General features: G+C 32.1%; 2 protein-coding genes across 2 annotated transcripts; both read left to right on the forward strand.

Annotated features, from left to right (window-relative positions):
• Positions 1-4,125: 4,125 nt before the first annotated feature.
• LOC123208040 (exocyst complex component EXO70H1-like) lies at positions 4,126-6,248 on the forward strand. The gene has a single exon (XM_044625506.1). The coding sequence runs from the start codon at positions 4,254-4,256 to the stop codon at positions 6,024-6,026; it is 1,773 nt and encodes a 590-aa protein (XP_044481441.1). The 5' UTR covers positions 4,126-4,253; the 3' UTR covers positions 6,027-6,248.
• Positions 6,249-18,378: 12,130 nt separating this feature from the next.
• Positions 18,379-20,110, forward strand: LOC123206179 (3-ketoacyl-CoA synthase 12-like). Its single transcript, XM_044623319.1, has one exon. It carries the CDS (start codon positions 18,513-18,515, stop codon positions 19,905-19,907), a length of 1,395 nt encoding a protein of 464 aa, XP_044479254.1. The 5' UTR covers positions 18,379-18,512; the 3' UTR covers positions 19,908-20,110.
• The last annotated feature ends 5,367 nt before the right edge of the window (positions 20,111-25,477 follow it).

Raw genomic sequence — 25,477 nt, forward strand, 5'->3', positions numbered from 1 at the left:
AACAGAGAAAAAATTATCCCCTCCAAATAAAGATAAAAAGAGGATATATATAAAAATAAATATATCTCTGATTCATTTTTTATCTAATTTATTCTCCCTTTAATTTGTCTATTTTTTTATATATCTTTTAAATTTTTATTTATTAAATTATTATTATTTTTTAACGATTATAGGAAAGGGAGAAAAAATTTTACTGTAGAAAATAAGAGAATAATGGGAGAGAAATTTTTACAAGAGAATATGAGAATCATTCGTTATCCCCATATTAGGGACAAAGTAGAAACAAGAAAATTTTTTATTTGTGAAGACAATGATAGAAATTAAGGTATTTGTTTTCTGTCTGATCTTGGCCATCTTTAATTGCCATAGGAATAAGCAAATAATTACCTATGGTTATTTTTATCATTTTAATAGATACAGTTTGCCCGAAATTAAACATTCCTATATTATTGTTTTGATCCTCTCTTCCCTTTGGAAAAGTGTGAACAATTGCAACAGCACCACAAAAAATGAAAGTCAAATTTATCATCCATTACAGAATTCATCTTGCAGGATTATAAGGGAAGTAAAGTTTAATTTAGTATTATTTATGCTTTGTTAGACGTAAAAGTATCATCATTACATGGAGAATGCTAAGGTAAGGATAATTTAAAATTAAAATTAATTAATAATTATTTCCGTTTCAAATGGATGTAATGATTAAACGCAGAAACTGGTTGCGTTGTGCTCCATCAAAATGGGCCCACTGATTAATGCCACTAATTGATCAATCATGTGGTGATTAGATTTGAGATATTCTGGCGGGACAGGAAGGACAGTGTCTTACTGATTCATTAAGTGAAATTAAAATTAAATAATAATCACGCGTTTAAAGAGGAAGTGGGCCTCTGATTAATCCTTTACTTTCTCCTTTTTATTTTGTTTTGGTACAAAAGAATTTAGTTGTCTACCTTTCATTCAATGCTTTTAATTACTAATTCTCTGAAATTAAGTTCAGTAATGTCAAAGATTATTCATTGATGGAAAGGTATGCCCAAATACACTTGCAATGCATGTGCTTTGCAATTACTTTCCTTCTGCCTGCCCACTCTGAGTCTCTGCGCCTTGCCCAGTCTATAATGAATATACAGTGTCTGCTTTTATTTCTCCTAATTAGAATTAAATTTAAATTGAACGAAATCCAAACAAATTAAAACTCACTTTCAGATAATTTTCAAGTGAACTTGGCTTGTTTTTGACTTGGGTTTGCCAAATATAAAGAAACATCAGTTTGTGCTCAACTCGTTTTACAATTTAAGAATTCGTGTTCAGTTTAGGTTTATGTGAACAAACTGAACTCAACTCAAGTTCACATAATATATTTAGCTCAACTATTTTTAATGATATCATTCCTTTTAATTTTTTTTAATAATAAGAGTTGGGTTGGATTTGTAAGTCGAGCATGACCTCTATTTGGGTTTAAATTTGGATTCATTTTTCCTACTAGTTAGTTCGTATTTGGGTTTGTGTTTGTTTACCTCATGTTTGTATTTGAACTCGTTCAAACTCAAACAAACTCGTTTCGAATTTAACCCTCTTCAAAATTAATGCTTCGATTTTAAATATTATTTGCAAAGAGAATTTCTTAATTATAACACCTTTTTGAAAATAAAACTAACTTATAATTGCATTGATAGGTGGAGCTCACAATCCATAAACAGCCCACTAAACCTTTAGGTTAACGCAACGACTCTAGACTAGGACTTGGGCCAACTTTATGAGGTTCGTGTTTAACCCAAAAGACCCATAGTTTAGAAATAGCCCCATATTTTATTGCACAAAAAATTTCTATTCGGCGTTTCAGGGGAGGCCCGTGATAAAAAAGGGCCATTAAACTATTGGATCACCAAAAGTAGACGGAGTGGGCATCTTTATTCTCCACTCGTGAACCAAACTTGTGTGCCCCGAAGTAGGGTTTTACTGCAAACCGATATTGAGACAGCATAAAGGAGTTAGGCTTTACGTCCCTCTCAAACATGTAATCTGGAGTCAAGGAGCCAGCAGACATGGGTAAGAGCAATTAATCGAATTAAGTTCAAAATTACTCCGCATTTCAAGCTGTAACTCATTTGTTTCTTGTTTAATTGTAAATGTAATAGCAAGAATCAAGGTTCATGAGCTAAGGAACCAAACGAAGGGTCAGTATCAAGTCAAACGCGCTAATCCACTGCGCTAGGCCGTAGTGTGACGCCGACTAAAACATAATTCATCAAAGTATTCCTGCAGCGATTCGCGGGAAATTAGGCCCATCCCCTTGAGAGATATTAAAATGAGTACCCATAATTTTTTATATTGTAATTGTAAATGCCCGCCTGAATTATCATTTATCCCCTGAAAAAGCATAAAAACCCCCGAAAGATGTAAATAAAATTTAAAGAGGTACAAAATTCTTTCCAAAAATCGTGAGTACATTTAATAGTTGACGATCATTAAAGTTGATATGTTAGCCTCCAGGAAAGTACGTCAGTAAACAAGAAAGCTTGTAAGACCGGGTTGGGTTCACATTATATTTGAAAAAACACGTGAACATCTCTTTCACTTTTTGTTTTTTTTTTTATGTTGGGGTCCTCAAGATGACAGATTTCATCCTGGTAGAGCCTATTCCTATTCAATTCAAACTCTATTCACATTTTGAAGATTCAGAGAAAGTTCCATAAAATTAGAAGCAACAAGTAAATTTTATCAAAACAAACGATCATACTTTCGAAAGGGAAATTTAATTCTGACCAAAAAAGGTAAAGTGCAGCATTAGTCATGGGTAACGAGTGCTCAAAAAATGAAACCTCTAGCTTGAGTTTTATCGCCTATGCCTTTAGGCACACCAAACTCTGCATTCTTTTCACACAAAGATGTCTTATTTTGCATGGGAAGCCAGCCTTAGCTCGTGAAAGGGTGGGGAATGAGTGGGTGGGAACCTTGATTTACAGGAAAGTTTAATAATATATTATATGTACAGTTTTGAATATATATAAATATATATAAAATCATATAATTAGATATTTTATTTTTTAATTAAAATCATTCAATTATATAATGATATATTATTTATATACTTAAATATTTATTCAAAATTGTATACACATCGAGTCTCAATATTAAATCCCACATAGAGTAAATCCTGCATGCATTGCTGGTGGAATTGATATATATGGTGACTGCATACCCAAAAATGATTCATATTTCTAGGAAAAAATAAACAATTGGGTAAAGTTAGGGCAAAGGACTATTTTCCATCAAAAATTTGCCCTAATATTAAAATCACACACATGATAATTCAAAAACTTAAATACTTATTTATGGACTAATTTTTGTTAAAATTTTTTATTATAAGTAAGGGTAATAAACTTAAAAATTTACATATATGCCTCTAAAACTCTAGCCGTCATTGAATCTAGCTACCACTTCTATAGCTGATCAAGTCACGATGTGAAGGCGGCTAGGAATGATAAGGACAGGTGACTAAGAGGTGTGACACAAATTGGAGAGAAATCGCATGGTAACACCATCAATTTTTTATTTAAATATTCAAAAGTTTTGTTGGTGAAAAACACAGGTATCGTTATAAGAATAAACCAAAAATAGAGATATCAACGTTGAGAATAGGTTTGGAATTCAAATTAGCACTGAATATAGTTGTTGGAAGTGAGGCTGAAGGTGAAAGAAAAAGAGAAAAAAGAAAGTTATAATATAAATTTGATATATATAGAGAGTTTTTTCTTTTTTAATGTGTTCATTTGGGATTTTATAGTAATTTTGAGTGAAAACATATTATGTCATAATTGATAAAAAAATGTTTTTACTCAAAAATAAAAATATGTTCACCAATTAGAATTAATAAAAGTATATATATTTATTTAAATTAAAATAAAATATTATTTAATATTGTATAACTAATTGTATATTAGAAAATATAACATTGGTTAACTGAAATTCATGTAACGGGGTTTTTTAATTAGGCTAACAGCCAATTACACAAGATGTCTTAGATGAATTGTAATTTTCTGTGTTGTTTTAAACAACGCGTGGACGAATAGATGTAGTCAAATCCAATTCAAATCAGCGAATCACTTTCCTTACTTGGGGATGGGGAGCTTCTTGGACTCTCTCTCGTCTCCCTCTCTCCGTCTCTATATATGTCCAGTTACTCTTCTCGATGAGACCCAGAAAACGAAAATCTCTCTCTTTTACCACCAACCATTTCTTCAAAAACAGCCATGTCACCTCAACGTCTCACTTTCATAGAATCTCTTATGGACGAGAACATCCAAACGGCTGAATCACTGATTTCTAAATGGGATTCAGAAACCACTGCCTATGCTTGCAGCACCAGCTTGCTCTTCTCTGGAAACCGCCAACAAGCCAAAGAATACCTAAAAGCCATCAAACACTTACGGTCCGCCAAGCAATATTTCGTCGCCTATAATCCATCTTCACACAAACTCGTTCGTTCGCAAACTCTCATGCAAACCGCCATGAAAAGACTCGAGAAAGAGTTTTACCGATTGTTAAAGACTAATAAAGAATACTTAGACGCCGAATCTGTTTCCACTCACTCTTACTCATCAAGACCTTCAAGAGGCAGTCTTTCAGATATGGAGGATGATTCGGAGGATGAGTTCAAATTCTCTGACGACAAGGTTTCTGAAGTTGAACGTTCATCTATTGCTGCCTTGGCTGACTTGAAATTAATAGCCGATTGCATGATAGCCTCTGGTTATGGCAAAGAGTGCGTCAAGATTTACAAGAAAATCAGAAAATCTATTGTTGATGAAGCGCTTTATCATTTAGGAGTTGAGAAACTAAGCTTTTCTGCGGTTAAGAAAATGGATTGGGATCTTCTGGAGATTAAAATGAAGAAGTGGTTACACGCCGTTAAAACCGCTGTTAAAACATTGTTCTACGGCGAGAGGATTCTAAGTGATCTTGTGTTTTCGGCTTCCGACTCTATCAGAGAGTCGTGTTTTACCGAAATTTGTAAAGATGGAGCTTTGACTCTGTTTGCATTCCCAGAAAATATAGCAAAGTGCAAGAAAACTCCTGAGAAAATTTTTCGTACCTTGGACCTCTACAAAGCAATTGCCGACCTCTGGGCTGAGACTGAGTCTATTTTCAGTTTTGAATCAACTTCAGTCGTCAGATCACAGGCCGTGAATTCTCTGAACAAACTAGGCGAGGCTGTCCGTTCGATGCTGGTGGACTTCGAAGCGGAGATTCAGAAGGATAACTCAAAATCCGGGGTTCCCGGAGGTGGAATACACCCCCTTACTCGCTATGTAATGAACTACATTGCTTTCCTCGGCGATTATTCCGGTTCACTTTCCGATATAATCGCAGACTGGCCATTAACGGTCTGTACCCCGTTACTAGAAGCTTACTTTGGAAGCCCCGACTCCGAGGACAACATTTCCTCGCCAATAGCTGTACGGCTCGCTTGGCTTATCCTCGTTCTGTTTTGCAAACTAGACGGCAAAGCCGAGTTGTACAAGGACGGGTCACTCTCGTACTTGTTCTTAGCCAACAATCTCCAATACGTCGTCGTAAAAGCCCGGACATCGAACCTTCACTTTATCCTCGGCGAGGAATGGGTGGTGAAGCAGGAGGCAAAGGTGACACAATACGCTGCCAAGTATGAGCGCTTGGCATGGAGCAAGGTGTTTGCTTCATTGCCTGATAATCCAACTGCTGAAATTCCGCTCGAAAAAGTTCGAAACTCGTTTCGGCAATTCAACTCGTCTCTTGAAGACGCCTGTAACAAACAGAGCTCGTGGATCGTACCGGACGAGAAATTAAGAGACGAGATTAAAACTTCGTTATGGAGGAGGATCGTGCCGGTGTACCGTGCTTTTTATGACAAGTATGAAGTTAGTGCCAGTAGAGAGCCAGGTATGGGAAATGAGTGTTTTGCCAGATTTGCCCCTGATGATTTGGCAAATTACTTGTCGAATTTGTTCGTGACGAAGATTGAAATAGCAGAAACACAAGCGTAGAAAGGCAAAAATGTAAACTGAAGCCTCTTCCTTCCCACACCAATAAAAATTGCCTCAAGGTGTAAACAAAACAAAATTTCCACAAGCTTAGTAAGCCACACAATATGGGGCATTAATTTGGTGTCAAATTACATTACAAAATGTACCTGAAAATTCGGACACTTACAATTTGGACTATAAATTTATCTTAGGCTAATAAAGTTTAGTTATTTTCATTGACAACTTATATCAAACACATATTACGATTTCACTTTGATATACAATAAACAAATAATGTTAATAAAATGAAAATATCACGGCGTAGAAACTTATAAACAATAACATGTTTTGTGTTATGAATCTCGATATATTTATTTCTTTTAAAGAGATTAACTTTTTTTATAAAATATTTTATAGACAAAATAAACTCAAAGAGCTACAACATAAGTTCACCGAAACAAATCGATAACAAATAAAAATTATGAGAGCAAAAGTATGCCACGGATATACATTGACTAAGTACAAAAGAATACATCTACTAAATACTCCAGTGACTATCTAAGATTTTACATAGATGGGACTCATGAGACAAGTGCAAGAGATGCCAAAAATATATAAAATCTATGCCACCTATATCCACCAACAAAATCCTTCTAACGGCACAATGCTCATCTGTCTCCCGCCCCAATTCAATTTCATCACAAATGGGATCACCGAGAGAGAGACAAGGAGAAGAATTAATGTTCCAGCAAGTTGTGAAGAAATTGACAATCCTAATGTCCATGGAATCGTCCCAACTGAGAAGACAAAATATCTTGATCAGGTACTTCTTCAAAATCATCCGTCCGAGAGGCATTTGCTCGGACATCTTGGCTGTAGAGGCTCTCGTAATTCCAGGTTCTCTTTTCCTCCTTACGGGAGTTTTAGCAAAAAAATACCCCTGGAAGGAGATTCTTTCGCCCAAGCTGAAATACCACCACACTCTACTCTTGTCAGCCCTTGAACAAAGACGGAAATCTCCACCAGGAATACTCCTCAGAAGCATAACAGTAGAAACACAAGCCATAAACATATGAAGGCTGCGACTTGAAGATGCAATTCGGTAACCCCCAAGCTAAAGCAGTTTCTTCATTCTCCTTGGACAACTTGACATTTTTGAGACAAGCAGCCCTCTCACAAACAATTTCTTTAGTTGTGGCCACAATTCTTTCCTTAGTAGTACTCCCTTTACCAAAGCAAACATTATTCCTTTCTTTCCAAATCATATAAACCGTTGCTCCAAAGATGAGCTTACACATGGTATTTTTCAAATTATCCCCTCGCCATCTTCTAGAGCAGTCTTCAACATAAGATTTCCAAGGCTGTGGGCAGTAGGTTTGGTGCAAATTTGTGTAAGAACAAGTGATCCATGCTTTCCGATGCTTGGTTGCATAGACTACACCTATCATGTGAGGATAAGACAAATTTGACCATCCTATCTTTAGTCATCAGCCTTCTAATGAGGCTACTTGATCTGCAAATTATAATAGAAAGCATTTTTTTTTTTTTGGGAGCTTAAGAGTATTTGATTTAAATAATATTATATTATTAAAATTAAAAGATTATTTTGAAAATATATTAAGAGTACTAGATATAAAATTTAGTAGGTATAAATAATTATTATATTTAATTAGATGTAGTAAAAAATATTATTTATTATTTTATTTAAATAATTTTGGTTATAATTATTCTAAATTTTTTTTATATTATTTATTATATTAATTGAAAATAAGATATTTTTGTTCTAAAAATTAATAAATAAAAATATAATAAAAAATTATTATATTATTTTATTATCGATAAATTAAACAAGCTAATATTTGCTTACAAAATACCTAAGGACTGCTAATTAACATTTTAAACTTTAGCCAAGTTTGAATTGTTAGATAGGCTGGGCTTTATCCTGCCCAACCCAATAAAATTGGATTGGGTACCATTCAACCCCATCATATTGATTTCCAGAGGGCACAAAAGATATCAGCCCTGTTTCTGATAACTCCATTTTTAACGTTAAAGAAACAAGCCATCTCTTCACAGAAAGATTTGTGGTAAATCATTTGTGTGGAACGTGAGCATCAAGGTAGGCTTTAATTTGTTAAATAGTGGAAACGTCATTGATGTTTTAATGGCAATTATTGGCCTTGATCAAGTAGGACATCACCATCAAAAACATTAATAAACAGCTGTTTTCTCTTTTTACATCACGGGATTTTCTCCATTAAAGTTCTCAGTAGTTAAGGTAAACTAATCCATCAATTGAAACAGAGACACCTACAGGTACAGATGGAAGATATCACATGTATGCACATGAATAACCCATTATGTAATTTTCAATATCTACATGTATTATGTATTAATTCTTGCCCACAAAGCATACTATACTTTTTTATTTAATGATGGGTTGTAATGTTAACTTAACTCAAATCTTACATTAAAATTGGAATGCAAATCTTAAGAAATACAGAAATAATATTTCTTAACTAAGAATGAGTGTTTAAAATTAGATAAAAAAGGCATGACTAAAATCAAAATGGGTATTTTTTATATGGAATGGGCATTTCATAAATGTGACTAAGGATTAAAACCTTGGAATTGGTGTTTCAATTTTAGAATATGTTATTTCAAATCAGATCGAGTTAAAATTTTATAACACAGTTTAGTAGAATGTGTTAGTTTTTAAGGGTTTTTTTTTTTTTTTCATATAGAATAAGAATTCTATGAATTCTCCAAAAATGTGGAACGGGCATGTCTTTCACAGAACAAGTTTTTCATAAAATCTTTATAATTTTTTTAATATTCAAGAAAACATATTAAGTATCATGATTTAAGCATTTTGTTGTATTTTATTACATAATTAATTATATTTCAATGATTAAATAGTTGTTTTGATAGTTTAATTAAATTTAAAATCATTTTTAAAAGTTAAAAAGCTTTGTCCATTATAAGCCAAGGTTACGTCCATGTTTAAGTTAAAGGTTGTGTTCATTCATTAGTACAAAGTTGTGATTATTCATAAACCAATGTATATATGTATCTATTCTTAACCGATGCAATTGTCCTTATGTCTAATCACAAATCAAAATTAGTCTTTTTATTTCCTATATAAGTTATGGTCAAGTGAAGAATCGTCTGTTTATCAAGTTTCAATATATGTTACACACTTGACATATTCAATCACTTTAGAGTTTTGTTGTATCTTATAAATGAATTTGCATTATCTCAAAGCTGTTAATGGGAAGCATATTTTGTTAGATTTATTTCATAGAACAGAATAAAATAAATCATTCAATTATAATTTCAAGATCTACGCATAGATTATAAAATACTAATTTAAATTTTAGAGTTTTATAAATGCATAGATCTTTATGCAATTTGAAACTGAAAAAACCTATTGAAATCATATGAAATTATCTGTCGAGATCACCTCTCAATGTAACTTGGTTTTCTACTCTAGAAACCTCTCAGAATGACAGTTTTGAATAGATAAGCTATATTGTATTAGGTTTTGGAGCAGAGATCTAGCCTATTTATATTAGGTTAATTGACCCCCCATCAAGATCCAATAAACCTTAAGGCTCGTATTTGTGTTGATACACCCAAATCATAACTTTTAAATGTATTGGATTTATCCTTATTGATCACTTAAGCTCATCTTTAAACTGGTATTGGACTATTCAATTACCCAATTTTATTAAACAAAACTATAATTAATATTAGCCCACATCTGGAAATTTCTAACATATTTCACTTTAAAAAAATTGTTTACACTTTTCAAAGCCTATTCACTTTCTTCTTGTTTCTCCGGCCATGCATTATATTTCCCAACACTATATATAAATACACACACAAAAAAAACGCATACACTACATAAATTCTCTTTCGGACGAGTTTCATTATTCATCACCGCCAAGGTAATTGCCCACTCACCAAACTCAAAGGATATATACATTTTTGTAAAGTCACTTGTTCTTATTCTTAGCTTCATATATAAATTTAATGTTAAGATTAACTTGTTTTTTTGAGATAAAAAGAAATACAAAAGACACTTGAGAACTACTTGTTGATGTGTTTTTTGTCATCAATTAAAATTATGCAATTTAGAGTCTTACGTAAGATAGATATTGATTTAAGTTAATTATAGAGGAGTAGTAATATAATTTATCAAACTTAAAAACAAATTATAATTTTCAATCCATGACAATTCAAACCAAATAAAAGACAAGAAAATATATATATATTTAAAGAAGGTAAACACATGCTCATAATTTATTGTAATTCAAAGTTTTTCATTTCAAACTTTTTACATCCACTTCTTCAAGCAAATTTACTTAAAATTGCACTCAATATAATCATCATACAAAATCTCATCAACAAAAAGATTGAATAAGAGAGTTACTATTTGAAGGTTTGAATGAGAATGAGATTACATTGATTATCAATTCAATTTGTAACTTTCTTCCAACTCATAATCCTTCTTTATATAGACTTCTTAGGTTGAAATATACGTTGGACACAAGATTGTAGTCATCGTCATTTGAAAGAGATATTTTTCTCATTGGTATGCATTGTTGAAACGGTAGGATGAACAACTTTTGATTTTTTATGCTCGATTAGTGAAAATAGTTTGTGAACAACTGTATATGAGCATTAATGACTTGTTAACTTTTATCCTGTATTTACTCATTTTTAAATAAACGAGACATTAATGAATAATTTTCCTTATTTGTTAACTACTTAATATAAAGGTATGAACAATCATGTCTAAATCATGAATAGTTGTTTCTCATGTTACTTCAAATTGTCCAATTTTCTCAACTCTTTAATAGCCAAGGCTCACGGGTTATACATGCCTATGAAAATTTTGCTATATGTCTATTAATAGGTGTGTGTGAATGATGAATAACCATTCATATGCATGTTTCCTACATTTTCCTAATTTTTGTCCATTTTGATCATGACATAAGCCATGTCATTGGACAAATTAATACATTTTGCTTGTATTGTTAATATCAAAATACTTTGGAGGACAACAATTTTGTTATCCATTATATTAATTACAAGCAAGAATAAACATATAAAACATGAAAAAGTTTTTTAATATAGTTCGTCCAATTGTTTAAAAACTTACATTCACAATTATATTATTTATCTTTGAAAAAATATTTAAACAAAATTTATGTAATGATTATAAAAGAGTTCTTGAAAAAGAATGTGATTATTTAAATATCTCTAGGGATTTTATGTCTTTTTAAAATGATTCCTCGTTGACCTAACTCATCTCTCTCTCTTGTTTATATATAATCTTTTATATTTATGGGATAAAAAAAAAAATTGTTACAATGCTATCTATTACTTTCAAATTTAAATTTAAAATTAATTTCATATTCCCTTTCATTATAAATAGGATAATTAATTTATTTTAATTTATAAAAAAAAATGTTATTTTCCTATGTAGATATATGATAAAGATGGATTTATCTGAAGAAATTGATAGTTGGACTCCTTAATATTCCATTACAAACGTTTGACTTCGAACCATTTAGATACATATGTACATTAACACAGATGTCTCAGCACTGACCTATAGTCAAAACCCAGTAGTTGCACAATTAATCCAAGCCGCCATATTAGATCCTTGAACTCAAACTAAATTATTATAACCATCTGAACATATGCATGCTACACACACTACAACTATGAACCCATGTAGAAAGTTTTAAACTTTCAAGAAACAAATTTGAACCAACTGGGAACACCATTTGAATTAAAAACAGATTGGTTGTTGTAATTAAGTGAAGATGCTGAGAGATGGTTGCTCTCAGAACTTATTTATTATACAGTTTCTTGTCATAGTTGCTATGCGGTGGCAGGGATTGTGATGTGACATCGTTTTGTTGGGACCGAAAGGTGGATTGATGATACCTAGATTTAAGATGAAATTCTCAGTAATCTTCATGGCTTATGGGATGAGGGGCATTATTCTGCATGTTGTTCTCATTGAATCGCCATTAAAAGTTGAATATATATATACCTGCCAAGTGTAAGTAATTTCCATCTTTGTCTCCTATCCACGAATTAATTTCTTTCTGGTGACAACTTACAGAAGATTTGCTGAGAAAGCAACAGCGACGTTGTTAGTGGATTGCGATGAGTTGATTAATTTATATTTGCTCAACTTAATTATGAAAATGAAAAGGGAAACTTACGTTATAAGTTGATAAACATAAAATCATATAAAAAGTCAAATCGAAATTCTATTCTATCCATCTTGTCATTATCTTTTCAACTAAGTTATCTATAAATCTCATTGGTCTTCACCATTTAATGAAAAACTAGTAAGAAAGCATGAGAAGCGTAGGCTTCACTTCTCCTTGTTCCATTATCTTGTTTTAAAGTCATGAAAATGAGTAGCGTAGACTTAAAATTAGGATAAGCATATGCCAATAGTTGAGAAGTGTTGGAAATCTAACATGTCAATGGTTCAAATTATAGGAAATTGCTTACTCGGCTTTGATTTTGTATTTGTGATGTGATGGATCCGAATCATTCCAACTACAAGATTTTCACAACATGATTTGCTTTTATATATTTTATTTCTAGATTCTGGAGGAAACCTTTTGGGGTACCTGTAATCTAGTTCTCTATTTTTTTTTTCTTCTTGGGTAGGGAGGAGAAAAAATGCTCGTGAAAAAACAGAACGATTTTTACGTCAATTTTTTATTTCGCTAGTTTTAGAACGTTTTCGGTAATATGTCCAAATGCTTTTTAACAACCTCTCTAACTGTCCAACAATAGTTAATTTGAAACAGGTCAAACTAATTTGTCATGGTTGAATCTAAATCCAATAAGAAAGTTAATAACAATGAACCCTCACCTACATGGTGAAATTTTATGAAACAAAAGCTAGCTAGACTATTAAGTAAGTGTTTGAACATTCACTCTCTCCTCACCTTTTCAAAAACGACAGTCGTCTCCCTTAGCTTAGTACAGTCGATCAGCGGTAATCAAACTGGGATGTATAATTTAAGTTATTCGTGAACCTGCATCAAATAATAGAGCTGCACACTCATGCGCAAGGAAAGACATTTGCGTTTGCACATTGAATAATTTTACATTTTACTGAATGTCGCACCAATGGATAGGCTTTTAAACCATTTGACGGGCAATGTGATGCTATAACACCTGTCGACTTGTCGAGGGAAGACGTCCTGACACCGTGGGGTAGGTGGTTTTTAAACCCCTTCAGTAATTATCTTACATAGTTCTGACTTTCAAGCACAATGGGCCATATATTTTAGTTAACATTTTCTACCGAAGTACTGGTCAAACACTAGTTGTTGACCTTGGTAGATTTTTCAGCGGTCAATCGGGGTGACCTTGTACAAATTTTGCACAGCTTTTAGTTAGACAAATTTTACTTATCTTCATTCGAGGGCCATACTTGACTTAAAGGCGAAGAAATCAAAATTCTAGAAGGCATTTTCTTTTTTTAAAAAGGGAAGAATAAAATATGACTGGTAATAATATTACTAGGGAGAGAGGCAGAACAAAAATGTATTAGAAAAAAGGGAAATTTTAAAAACTAGGCAAAATTAAAGGGGTCTAAGCGAAATTGCCCAAAAAATTCAGGTTTAAGCAAAAATGCCCATGTTTTGTGAAATGGCGAAACTGCCCCCATATATAAACACAGCAAATTTTCACTGTGCAATTCAAAGAAAATTCGAATTTTTTCCACATCCCACGGTGAACGTCATTTCCGCCGATTTTCTTGCTTTCCGGCAACCGAAAATGGAAAATAATGTTATCACATCTCCCGTAATCTTGTTTGGATCAAGTTATTGCTCATATTATTGAGATTTGATTGAGATTTTTGGGTTTAAAATTTTAGGGTTTACGGTTTGAATAATGCTTAAAATGTTTCAATTTTTAGTTGTTTTTGTTGAATTGATTGAGGGGTATTATGTTATACAATGTGTAGATTTGATTTATGAAAAAATCGGAGGTCGAAACGACCAAAAATTGGCCGAAATTGGCTGCCGAAAGGATCGGCAGTCTGCCGTGGGAACGGAGTTTCCCACGGCAAGACGAATTCTCCCACGGCAGTTGAATGGACAATGGGTTTGGGGGGGGGGGGGGGGGGGGGTGTGTTAAACTGGCTTTTTTAACACATTGGGGTGTCGGGGAAATTCTTAGCCCACGTCGGGTTTTTTTGAAATTTCGCAAGTTGTCGTGGGAAAAGCCAAATTACGAAACTGCCCCCTTTATAAACACACCAAAATTTCACGAAAATCCCACGGCAAGTTCTGTTTTTACTGTGCATTTCCACGAAAATTCCACAAGTTTTCCTCCTCCCACGTCAATCCCACGGCAAAGGTCATTTCTGTCGATTTTGAAGCTTTCCGGCAACCGTAAATGGCACAGAAGGTTAGTATATCTCCCATAATCTTGTTTGGATCAATTTATTACTGATATAATTGAGATTTGATTGAGAATTTTGGGTTTGAAAGTTTAGGGTTTACGCTTTGAATATTGGTTAAAATGTTTGGATTTTTGGTTGTTTTTGTTGAATTGATTGAGGGGTTTTATGTAATATAATGTGTAGAGTTGATTTATGTAAAAATCGGAGGTTGAAACGACCAAAAATGAAGTGAAATTGGCTGCAGAATGGATCGGCAGTCTGCCATGGGAACGAAATTTCCCACGGCAGGACGAATTTTCCCACGGCAGCGTCCTTTGCAAGTCTAGTTGGGGGGTAAAGTGGATTTTTTAAAACCTTGGGGAGCCGGGAGACTCATTTCAAAAGAGGGGGTTTTATGGATATTGTTCTGTTTCCAGGCACCCACATTAATTGCATGCCAGTTTCCTGAAAAAGCAAATACTTTTTGACTTTTTTTTTTTCTCTTTTTCAGCAGCTCAACATTATTTGCATGCCACATTAATTGCATGCCAGTTTCCTGAAAAAGCAAAATAATTATGTGTACAAAATCTTTATTTAAGTCCGATTAGGACCTAATAAATCATTAAAGAATTTTTACGAGGGGTTAAATTACGAATTTTCTTATCCACGGTTTCCGATCGTATAGTTTTCGAATTTTATATCCGTTTTTGAATTTTGGTGCTTTTTGCACAATTTACGATGTAACGACGTTATTTCAACTTAATAATTCGATATTTTCATTTATAGGATATATCAAATCGATTTTTTCAAATTTTCAAATGATTTTTCGGTTAGCGACATTCATAAGTATTTCAACTGATAGAGTTCGAATTTTAGCTCTATTTTTTCGATTTTTCAATTATCGTCATTTTAAGGTATTTCAGCGTATAGAATTCGAATTTCAGTTACGTTTTTTGAATTTCACCATTTTAGGATATATCGATTCGTATTTTGACGATTTCCGAATGATTTTCCGAGTATGGTCACTTTAAGGTATTTCAACGTATAAAATTCGAATTTCAGTTCCGTTTTTCCGAATTTCACCATCTTAGGATATATGAATTCGTACTTTCATGAGTTTCGAACGATTTTTCGATTATCGTAACTTTAAGGTATTTCAACGTATAGAATTCGAATTTCAACTCCATTTTTTCGAATTTCACCATTTCAGGATATATCGAATCGTATTTTCATGATCTCTGAACGATTTTTCAATTATTGTCACTTTAAGGTATTTCAGCGTATAGAATTCGAATTTCAGTTACGTTTTTTTGAATTTCACCATTTTAGGATATATCGATTCGTATTTTGACGATTTCCGAATGATTTTTCGAGTATGGTCACTTTAAGGTGTTTCAACGTACAAAATTCGATTTCCAGTTCCGTTTTTCAAATTTTACCAATTTAGGATATATCGATTCGTATTTTTAAGATTTTCGAACCATTTTTCGATTATCGTGTCTTTTATGTATTTCAACGTATAGAATTCGCTTTTCATTTCCGTTTTTTCGAATTTCACTATTTTAGGATGTATAGATTCATATTTTCAAAATTTTCGAACAATTTTCTAATTATCGTCACTTCAAAGTATTTCAACCTACACAATTTGAATTTCAGTTTCGTTTTTTCTATTTTTCGTCATTTCTTGATAACTTTTTAGATTGTTAACATTCTACGACAGTTGAACGTATAGAACTCGAATTTCAGTTCTTATTTGTTAAGTTTTGTCATTTCCTTTTTAATTATTTGGTATTTCTCATCTTTTTATGTTTTTTTCACTAATACATTTGTTTACATATTTATTTTTATGAATGTCTACCAAATTTTATGTGATTGTTACAGGATATTTCTCGCAAAAGAAGACGGGTTGACACAGAGCTGCGCATTCCCGACGAGTCCAGACACTTCCGGACAGATGCGATATCTCGTGCACAACGTATTGCATTATCCCGGATTTCTTCTACATTGACCCCTCGACAGCTGCGACTATTTGAGAGGAAATGTTTCAGGTCCTTCCTTCGTTTACCCGAAACCAAATTCTGTGGGATATTGATGTATATATTTAGCGTTATTCCTATGTTTAGATGTATATATTTATTGTATGTGCATATATGTATGATATACTTTATTTGTGGTTATATATGAATGTGTATCGTATTTGATTTCATTTTTTAAATAATCTTATCATGAAAAAACAATAAAAACGTATGATTACTCAAACATTTACACAATTGAAACAATTAGAGAAAATAAAATAATACTGAAATAAAGTAACACTAAATTTATTACATCAAATGACAATACAATTACACATTTAAAACAATAATCAAAAAATCCTTCAGAAATCTGAAAAATACGAGTCGATATATCGTAAAATGGTGAAATCCGAAAAAACGAAACTGAAATTCGAATTCTAAAAGTTGAAAAACCCTAGAATGGCAACAAACGAAAAATCCTTCGAAAATCTGAAAAATACGAGTCGATATCTCGTAAAACGATAAAATCCGAAAAAACGAAACTGAAATTCGAATTCTAAAAGTTGAAAAACCCTAGAATGGCAACAAACGAAAAATCCTTCGGAAATCTGAAAAATACGAATCGATATCTCGTAAAACGATGAAATCTGAAAAAACGGAACTGAAATTCGAATTATCAAAGTTGAAAAACCCTAGAATGGTAACAAACGGAAAATCTTTCAGAAATCTGAAAAATACGAATCGATATATCGTAAAATGGTGAAATTCGAAAAAACGAAACTGAAATTCGAATTCTAAAAGTTGAAAAATGAAAATGCCTTTACAATGTAAAATATCCAAAAACCCCTCATATTTATCTAAAATTATTTTAACCCCTATAATGAGTGAGGGGAGTTATATAAATGAAGAGAAGGGTAATTTTGACATTTTAGAAAAAGTTTGAAATAAATAAATAAATATCAAAATGTCTTTATAATATAAAATATCCAAAAACCTCTCATATTTATCTAAAATTACATTAAAACCCCATAGTAAGTGGGAGAGTTATATAAATATGAGGGGAAGGGTAGTTTTGGTATTAAAAAAAGTTATAGGCATTTTTTTTTTTGAAACAGTGATTTTGGGCATTTTGGCTTGAAAATAGTGATTTTGGGTATTTTTGCTTAATGGGAGGGCATTTTGGCCATTTTTTAAAATTTCCCTAGAAAAAAATTAGAAACGGGGGTTCCTGAAAGTGGCCGAGTTATTGTGCACTTTCAAGTGACGATCAGAAAAGTCTCCCTCTCAAGTAAATCAGAACCCAACCAAATTCTCATAATGAAAGTAAATCACTTTCTTAATTTAACAAACAAGTTGTTGATTCCCACATAATTAGAATACTGATTGAAAAGCATTGCATTATTAGTTCTCAATCTCTTCTTCTAATAAACTTGGAAAGTTTCAGGGCACAGCGTAAGTCATTTAATCGCCGCTGTATATGAAAGCGCAGTTTCTACTTAAAATAATTTATAGAAGCTCTACACACACATGCAGATGTATACACACACATGCAGATGTATACATTCTATCTAACCCCTCCGCTTTCTTTAATGTGATGACTCATTGGGTAAGCTACTAACTGTGCAGTATAATGGCGTTCAATTTAAGTAGCACAGAATTCTTAAAGTAGAAGTCGTGAAGAGGAAGAATTGATGACCAAGAAAAAAGATTAACAAACCCTCAAATAATGAAAATTTTAATTCAGGAATTAATAATTTGATAAAGTGATCGATGTTGACCGGGGAAGTTGCATTGCTTTCCATAAATTTCTCTCAAGGGAAACTAGAAAGTTTGATTATTAATAAAGATATATACAGTCATACATATCAGTGGGTGGAAGTTGAGCGATTGAAAGGGGTCTTAAGCACATTCACATGTCCAACTCCAACCCTCATTCCTCTTCTTATAAGGCCCTCATTTGATGAGTTCCCATCTAACAGAAGTTTTTTCAATTTAGTACAAAACCAGTCTTTCTTTCACTCTTTCGCTCTCTTCATATCTATCTCCTTTCTCTCGATGGTTCTTTTTTATTTCTATATTCTTCCTATTTTGTATCTTATGTTCAAGTTATGGAAGTGGGTTGATGGAAAAAATGACAAAGAATGTTACATAATTGATTATCAGTGCTATAAGCCAACTGATGACAGGATGGTTGACACTGAATTTAGCGGAGAAGTGATAAAGAGGAACAAGCAACTCGGTCTCAATGAGTACAAGTTCCTCTTAAAAGCCATTGTAAGTTCAGGAATTGGCGAACAAACTTACGCCCCAAGAATCATGTTCTCCGGCCGAGAATTTAATCCTACCTTGCAAGATGGGCTCTCGGAGATGGACGAATTTTTCCATGACAGCATTGAAAAACTTTTGGCCAGGTCAGGCATTTCTCCTCAAGAAATTGATGTTCTTGTTGTTAACATTTCCATGCTAGCAGCAGTTCCTTCTTTATCCTCCAAAATAATAAATCTCTACAAGCTGAGGGAGGATGTTAAGGTTTTTAATCTTACTGGTATGGGATGTAGTGCAAGTTTAATAGCAGTTGATATTGTGCGTAACATTTTCAAAACTCACAAAAATTTTTATGCACTAGTCGTCGCCTCGGAATCCTTGGGTCCAAATTGGTATTCGGGCAATAACAAGTCAATGATTCTTGCAAATATTTTGTTCAGAAGTGGGGGTTGTGCTATGCTTTTGTCTAACAAAAGGGCCTTGAAGCATCGTGCCTTGTTCAAGCTCAGTTGTCTAGTGAGGACCCATCATGGTTCGAGAGATGAATCTTATGAATGCTGCATACAAAGGGAAGACGAAGATGGAAAAATAGGGTTTCATCTAGGCAAGAACCTCCCAAAGGCTGCTACTCGTTGCTTTGTTGACAATCTTAGGGTAATTTCCCCCAAGATCTTGCCACTGAGAGAACTACTTCGATTTGCTGTTGTTTCATTTGTTCGAAAAATAAGAAACAAATCTCCAAAAGGAGATCAACCCAAAAAATCATTGATAAATTTCAGGACGGGTGTTGATCATTTTTGCATTCACACTGGTGGTAAAGCAGTGATCGACGGGATTGGATTCAGCCTTGATCTAAGTGAGTTTGACCTAGAGCCAGCAAGAATGACTCTTCACAGATTTGGGAACACATCTGCAAGTAGTCTCTGGTACGTTTTGGCTTACATGGAAGCCAAGAAGAGGCTGAAGAAAGGCGACAGGGTTTTGATGATAAGTTTTGGTGCCGGCTTTAAATGCAACAGCTGTATGTGGGAGGTGCTGAGAGATTTGGAAGGAAATTCTGGTAATGTTTGGAGAGACTGCATTGATAGCTATCCACCACACTCTCTGGTTAACCCTTACATGGAGAAATATGGCTGGATTCGGAATGAAGATATTAGCACTTTTAAGATTCCTGATGAGGAGTAAGCAGATTTACACACCCAAAAACTCTCTTCCATGCTTATACTTTTCAATTCACAAAACATCTCTTTCTTGCATTTCATTATTTTATCTGTACACTATAAACTTCCTTATTGTTGTTAAATCCCCCGGCGGATTATTTTCTTTTTCTTGTTCAATTTCATTACAGGTATTGGCATTTAATGCATGTACGTTACAGCTTTGTTTAATTACTTCTAAGTGTACTTCTAATAAATTTAGATATATATATATATATATATATATAAGTTTATTTGTTTAGAAATTTCATTTTCATGGTGGCAGGTTTTCATATACTTGATAAGAAAAAAAAAAAACCACTGCTTTATTTTATTTCATTGAAACATATACAGGAATATATTTATAATTTTTAAGCAATTAAGCAAGTTTTTTTCTATTTTCAGCAAATGAAAAAATATATTAATAAAGAACAACAAGCCTATAAAAAGATTCGAAAACACCTTAAACTCATCCCGTTAAAAAGACAGGAAAACTGGAACATCAACTCCTCTGGAAAATTTATCAAATTTTCTACAAACACGAATAAATGGATTTTTACAGCAGCCAGCTAATTTACATGCCACCAGATCTAATTAATTTATGATAGCAATAAATAAGTTGTCTCTCCGTAGCAGAATGATACCTTTTGACAATAAATACCAGAATGTCAATTAACATCATTGATCATTTGGGTGGACGGTTCTGATACAGTGATGCTGTTGGCTCCAAATTACTGGAGAAAATCGACCTGGACGAGGCCACATGTATTATATGTTTGAGTGAGCTACCCTTCTGTAAAGCCAATAAATATTATTAGCTCATCTGTTTTCACATGTCTATTATTAAGAAAATGTTACTGAAGGGGAAAAGGTTATTGATAAAAGCACTGACCTTCCCAAATTTCCAAAACTAACCCGTGTTAATTGTTAGTCTTCTATACACTATATGTATCTTACAATATAATATAATATCAAAAAAAAATGCATAAGATACAGAAGATATATCATAAAATACGATATAATATATTTTACTGATATGAATTGATATACTTTTTTTAAGAAAATAGTGATATAATTAAAATGTATATAAAAAATTTTAAATTTTTACAAATGTTTATAATATATTCTAAAATAATTATATATTAATTATAATCTTTTATTATTTTATTTTTAAAAATTATATCATACAATATAATATAATATTTGATAAAATAATATAAAAAATTAATTTTTTATATTATAATACAATACTATATATAACATAATATACTATTTGAATAGCATATTTGTATGCGGCACCATAATTGTCCTTTAAATCGTAGACAAATTATTAATTGTCCATACAGTATAATCATTAATTTGCAAAGCCCAGGTTTCTGTATATTGGGAAACAATAAAACTATGTGTATCTATTTTGGATAAACAAATATGTACACATTTATATGTGTCATCATATGATTGGATGATTTTAAATTAAGAATAAAATAATAATCAATCATATAATGACACATATGAGTGTATATATATTTGTGTACCTAAAATAGGTACACATAGTATTACTCATTGGGAAAAATCTTCTGGACACCATAAGATCCTCGAACAAATATTACGTGGCGTAAATCATCTGATTTTATACTTAAGGCTCTTTTTTCTTATATTTTTAGTTATTTTTTCTTATCAAAGAAATAGAAGTATTACAGTTTCGAAACTTGTATTTAATTAATAGTTGACTGTGAACATAATATCACTTCACCAAACAATATGGACCATTAGAGAAAGAGATTGACGCAGTGCTGCAAATGGACAAATATGAACTAATGGTGCAATCAATTCTTCATTAAACAGACATAATTTCCATATTAAGCAAAATGAAACATTCCTTAATTACGCAATTAATCTGCAATTTTCTTTCTGAATGAAAATCTTCATTGAATATGTTGAATGCTTTTGGATATTGTGTTGGCAGAGCAGTAAATACTTGACTGAGAATATTATTATATTTTTTAATGTAATTCTGCATAATATTATATATATTTTTTAATGTAATTCTTCATTGTCATCACAGCATGTCTCTTTATCTGCACCGGCATGGCAATCGGAACTACAACATAATATTTCTTTTCTCATGCATGACTTAATTAATGAGTCATCCATACCATCCTAATCTACACATTAAAACTTTAGGGTCTGCATCAAAGTAATAGTCTTTTGTTGCTGAAATTTTTTCTAAATGATAAATTTTAATTGATAAAATTATATTATATAGATTTTGCCGTTTCATAGAAGAGATATAATTAATATATTGTAAGTTATTAGCCTTTCTCATTAAAGGTTAAAGCCTACACAAATACTGTTCAATCAAATTATATTAAATATATTAGGTTTATCTTTATTGTTCATTTAAAGCCTTCTATAATTAAATTATTGGACCCTCCCTTATGTTCATCTGTCATAATACAGTATATGTAAATGTGATTTCCAGGAACTGTTAGTTCATCCCCAAGAAATTTTGAGAAAATGTGTGGAAGAAATTTTGTAAAACTTTGGACCATCCTTGGCCTCCTCCCAGTGTCCCGGGTTGCGATTTAAGGCAGTGTTTAAACGGAAAATGGACTAATCATCTCCTTTGTCGTTTTGATATAAAATGTGATACTGATGTGCACTCTGCACAGTACAGAAAAAAGTTTTAGAGATTTGGACTTTCGGCCGAGCTTCCTCAACCAACCAAAGCTGCATTAATTGGGTTGCATGTGCTCTGCTGGTACCACAAGAAAATCAATAAATTTGGCGCAGGTACACATGTATCACATCAAACTGAGATGGATATTTATTTTTCTTCTTGCGCGTTATATATGAAAAATGTTTGATGGTGCCAGCTATCCCCGCGTTTGGTACGGGGCTTCTTAATAGCTATTTATAGATAATAAAATTATATTTTTTTTTATATATAAATAAATATATTTATTATATATTTATATAATTAAAATAATTTTAAATTAAAAATAAAATAATATTTAATTTTGTAATATATATTAAATATATATTTACTTATATATTTAAAAACATCTTTACATAATAATATGATATAATTAATGAAGAAATTAAGTTAAATAACCTTATTTATTGGGCTTTAAATGACTTTAGCCACACTCAAGTTCATACAGCTAAACACTTCAGGTAACTATAAAAGCGTCTTCATCCTTAACCATTCACCGCAAATAGTTTTTTTTTTTTTTTTTTTGCATATTTATGATGTATTTACCTTAGTGATTTTTATATATTTAATTTAATTTTTATTATAATATAATTCAACAAAATGTTACATGTTATCTTGGTTCCCACTAGGCCTTAATGTCTAATAAAATATCAATTCAAAGGTGTAAGAGTCGAGGATAACAAAAGAGTTGAGTCACTTGTGAGTTATTTGTAACTTGGTTGATGTCAAGTGGAAGTTGAATTCAAGTGGTTTGAATTTATATTTGAGTCGAGCTTATATTCGTTATTGTTTATTTCAATAAGCTTACAAGCTTGTGACTTAAAAATAATATTAATAAATTTTTAAAAATTTAAAATCTTATACTTACACTCTTAAAATCTTATTTTTAACTTTAAATATATAAATACTTAATATATTTGTAAATTATGTAATTAATGGTAATTTTTTGAATTAAATTTGAATTAATAGCTCCAATGTCAAGTTTAAACTTGCAACTCTTAAGTTCATCGGGTTTGAGCTTTATATAAATCTAATCGAGTTGAGCTTAATCTTAATAATTCTAAGCTTGACTCAATTGTTGCCTTATTAGCACCGAGTTTAATATAAAAAAAAAAAAACTATAAAATATTAATTAATCTCCATTAGGTGGTAGCACTTGGTCTGTCATTTAACTCCTTTACTTTGACAATTGAAAATATCATTTATGCGTAGGCTAATTTTGCTTAGTTAAATTTTAATTTTTTTTTTTTTTTATAATTGGGAAAATCCAATCCAATTAATTTGACAAGTAAGCTTTTGAAACAGAGTGATTGAATCTAATCTATTTATTTGGGATTTCATGTCTTATTCATTCAAATTAACCTTTGAAGTCTCAGTTAAATTTCATTTTAACTCTTAAAATGATAAGATTTTGATCATTTTCATATCAAATGTTGAATTTTCCATTTAAAAAAAAACAACTTAACCCTTCCTAATTACTTTTCTGCCAATAATGAATCGATTTTTACTGAAGAACACAACATTTATCAGTAAAAATTTCGAAACTCATAACCAAAACGGAAAATGTAAACCCAAAACCATAAACATGACAACAATCACAAAAACTTTCCAACATTTTATGCTAACTTTAGAACAAGATTTAATTTGAGAAATGATGATTTTTCTATCATAACTTTTTGGCCTTCCTCAATTCTCAGTTTGAATATGGGCAAACTGTTGATTAACATTTAGAGTGTTAATTAACTTCTCTGAATTAACGTGATTGGATTTGATATAGGAAATTCACCCTGTTCTGTAAAGTAAAGTCGCATACGAATTTATGAGTTTGGCCCTATCACGATGCCACCCAGCTACTGCTGTTCATCATTCGCTCGTCGGTTGGAAAGATTAATGGAGTACAAAGGCTAATTGATTCCACACATCTATACGGATCACTGACAAGATTATTTGTAAATGTATATGCTCATCAGTAGCAACTTTAAGATATGTGAGGGCTTCTTTTTGTCAAATTATAAACAGGGTTAGAGAGGTAAAATTATTCTTAATTAATTAATTAATTTATTAGATTGTAAAAAGCTTGATAATTGAACAAAAAAAAGGAAGAAATCGTGTTCGTGTTTGTTGATTGATTGGACCAGTGAAGCCGTCCAGTCATTGAAGGCAGCTAAGCTAGTGAATTGTCTCTTCTTTGTGTACAGTAGTTCACTTTCTCATAAAATTAATATAAGGTCAGAGTTGGAGATGAACAATCAGAAAGTTGTTGGAACTAAATTTTACTAGTAAATTGATGATGAGATCATTAATGGACCTCAGAGTGTGCTGATAATGTATAAGAAAGAAACACATGACTGCGGTCCTTGTGAGTTCCAATGAAAATATCCAATAGCTTCATCCTATTGTTAACTGATGACTCAGCTTAGAACTTTTCTTCACTCGTAATTTTCATTGCGACTGACCAACGAGGTCAATTTTGCCAGCCCAACAACATTTACAAGTTTGCCAATTGCGTAACGAAAATGCTGATCTTCGTACTTTACCATTCTAATTAGATCCCACTGATTTTTAGTTAATTGGGCACTAACAGGTAAAGAATTTATTCATTACTTGTTTTTGTTTCAATGATGTTAAGAATTAGAAAATTCTGTGTAAGAATTGAGGGTCGATTTTTTTTCACTTTTAACTGCGTACTTTAATCGAACATGTGGTGTGCATAGCGTTTTTGTGCTGGACTGCTATGGAGACGACTGCCGAATCCCCATACAAGCTTCTTGTGTCGTGCCCATATGGTCTCTCACCATCACAGGTTCTCTTTTAATTATTAAATTTTCATATCACTGTAATTG

Source organism: Mangifera indica, chromosome 2 (assembly GCF_011075055.1).
Source record: "Mangifera indica cultivar Alphonso chromosome 2, CATAS_Mindica_2.1, whole genome shotgun sequence".
Lineage (NCBI taxonomy): Eukaryota > Viridiplantae > Streptophyta > Magnoliopsida > Sapindales > Anacardiaceae > Mangifera > Mangifera indica.

Excerpts from the sequence above, each read along its gene's own strand:
- LOC123208040 (XM_044625506.1), top strand. The coding sequence starts at position 4,254 with ATGTCACCTCAACGTCTCACTTTCATAGAATCTCTTATGGACGAGAAC.
- LOC123206179 (XM_044623319.1), top strand. The coding sequence starts at position 18,513 with ATGGTTCTTTTTTATTTCTATATTCTTCCTATTTTGTATCTTATGTTC.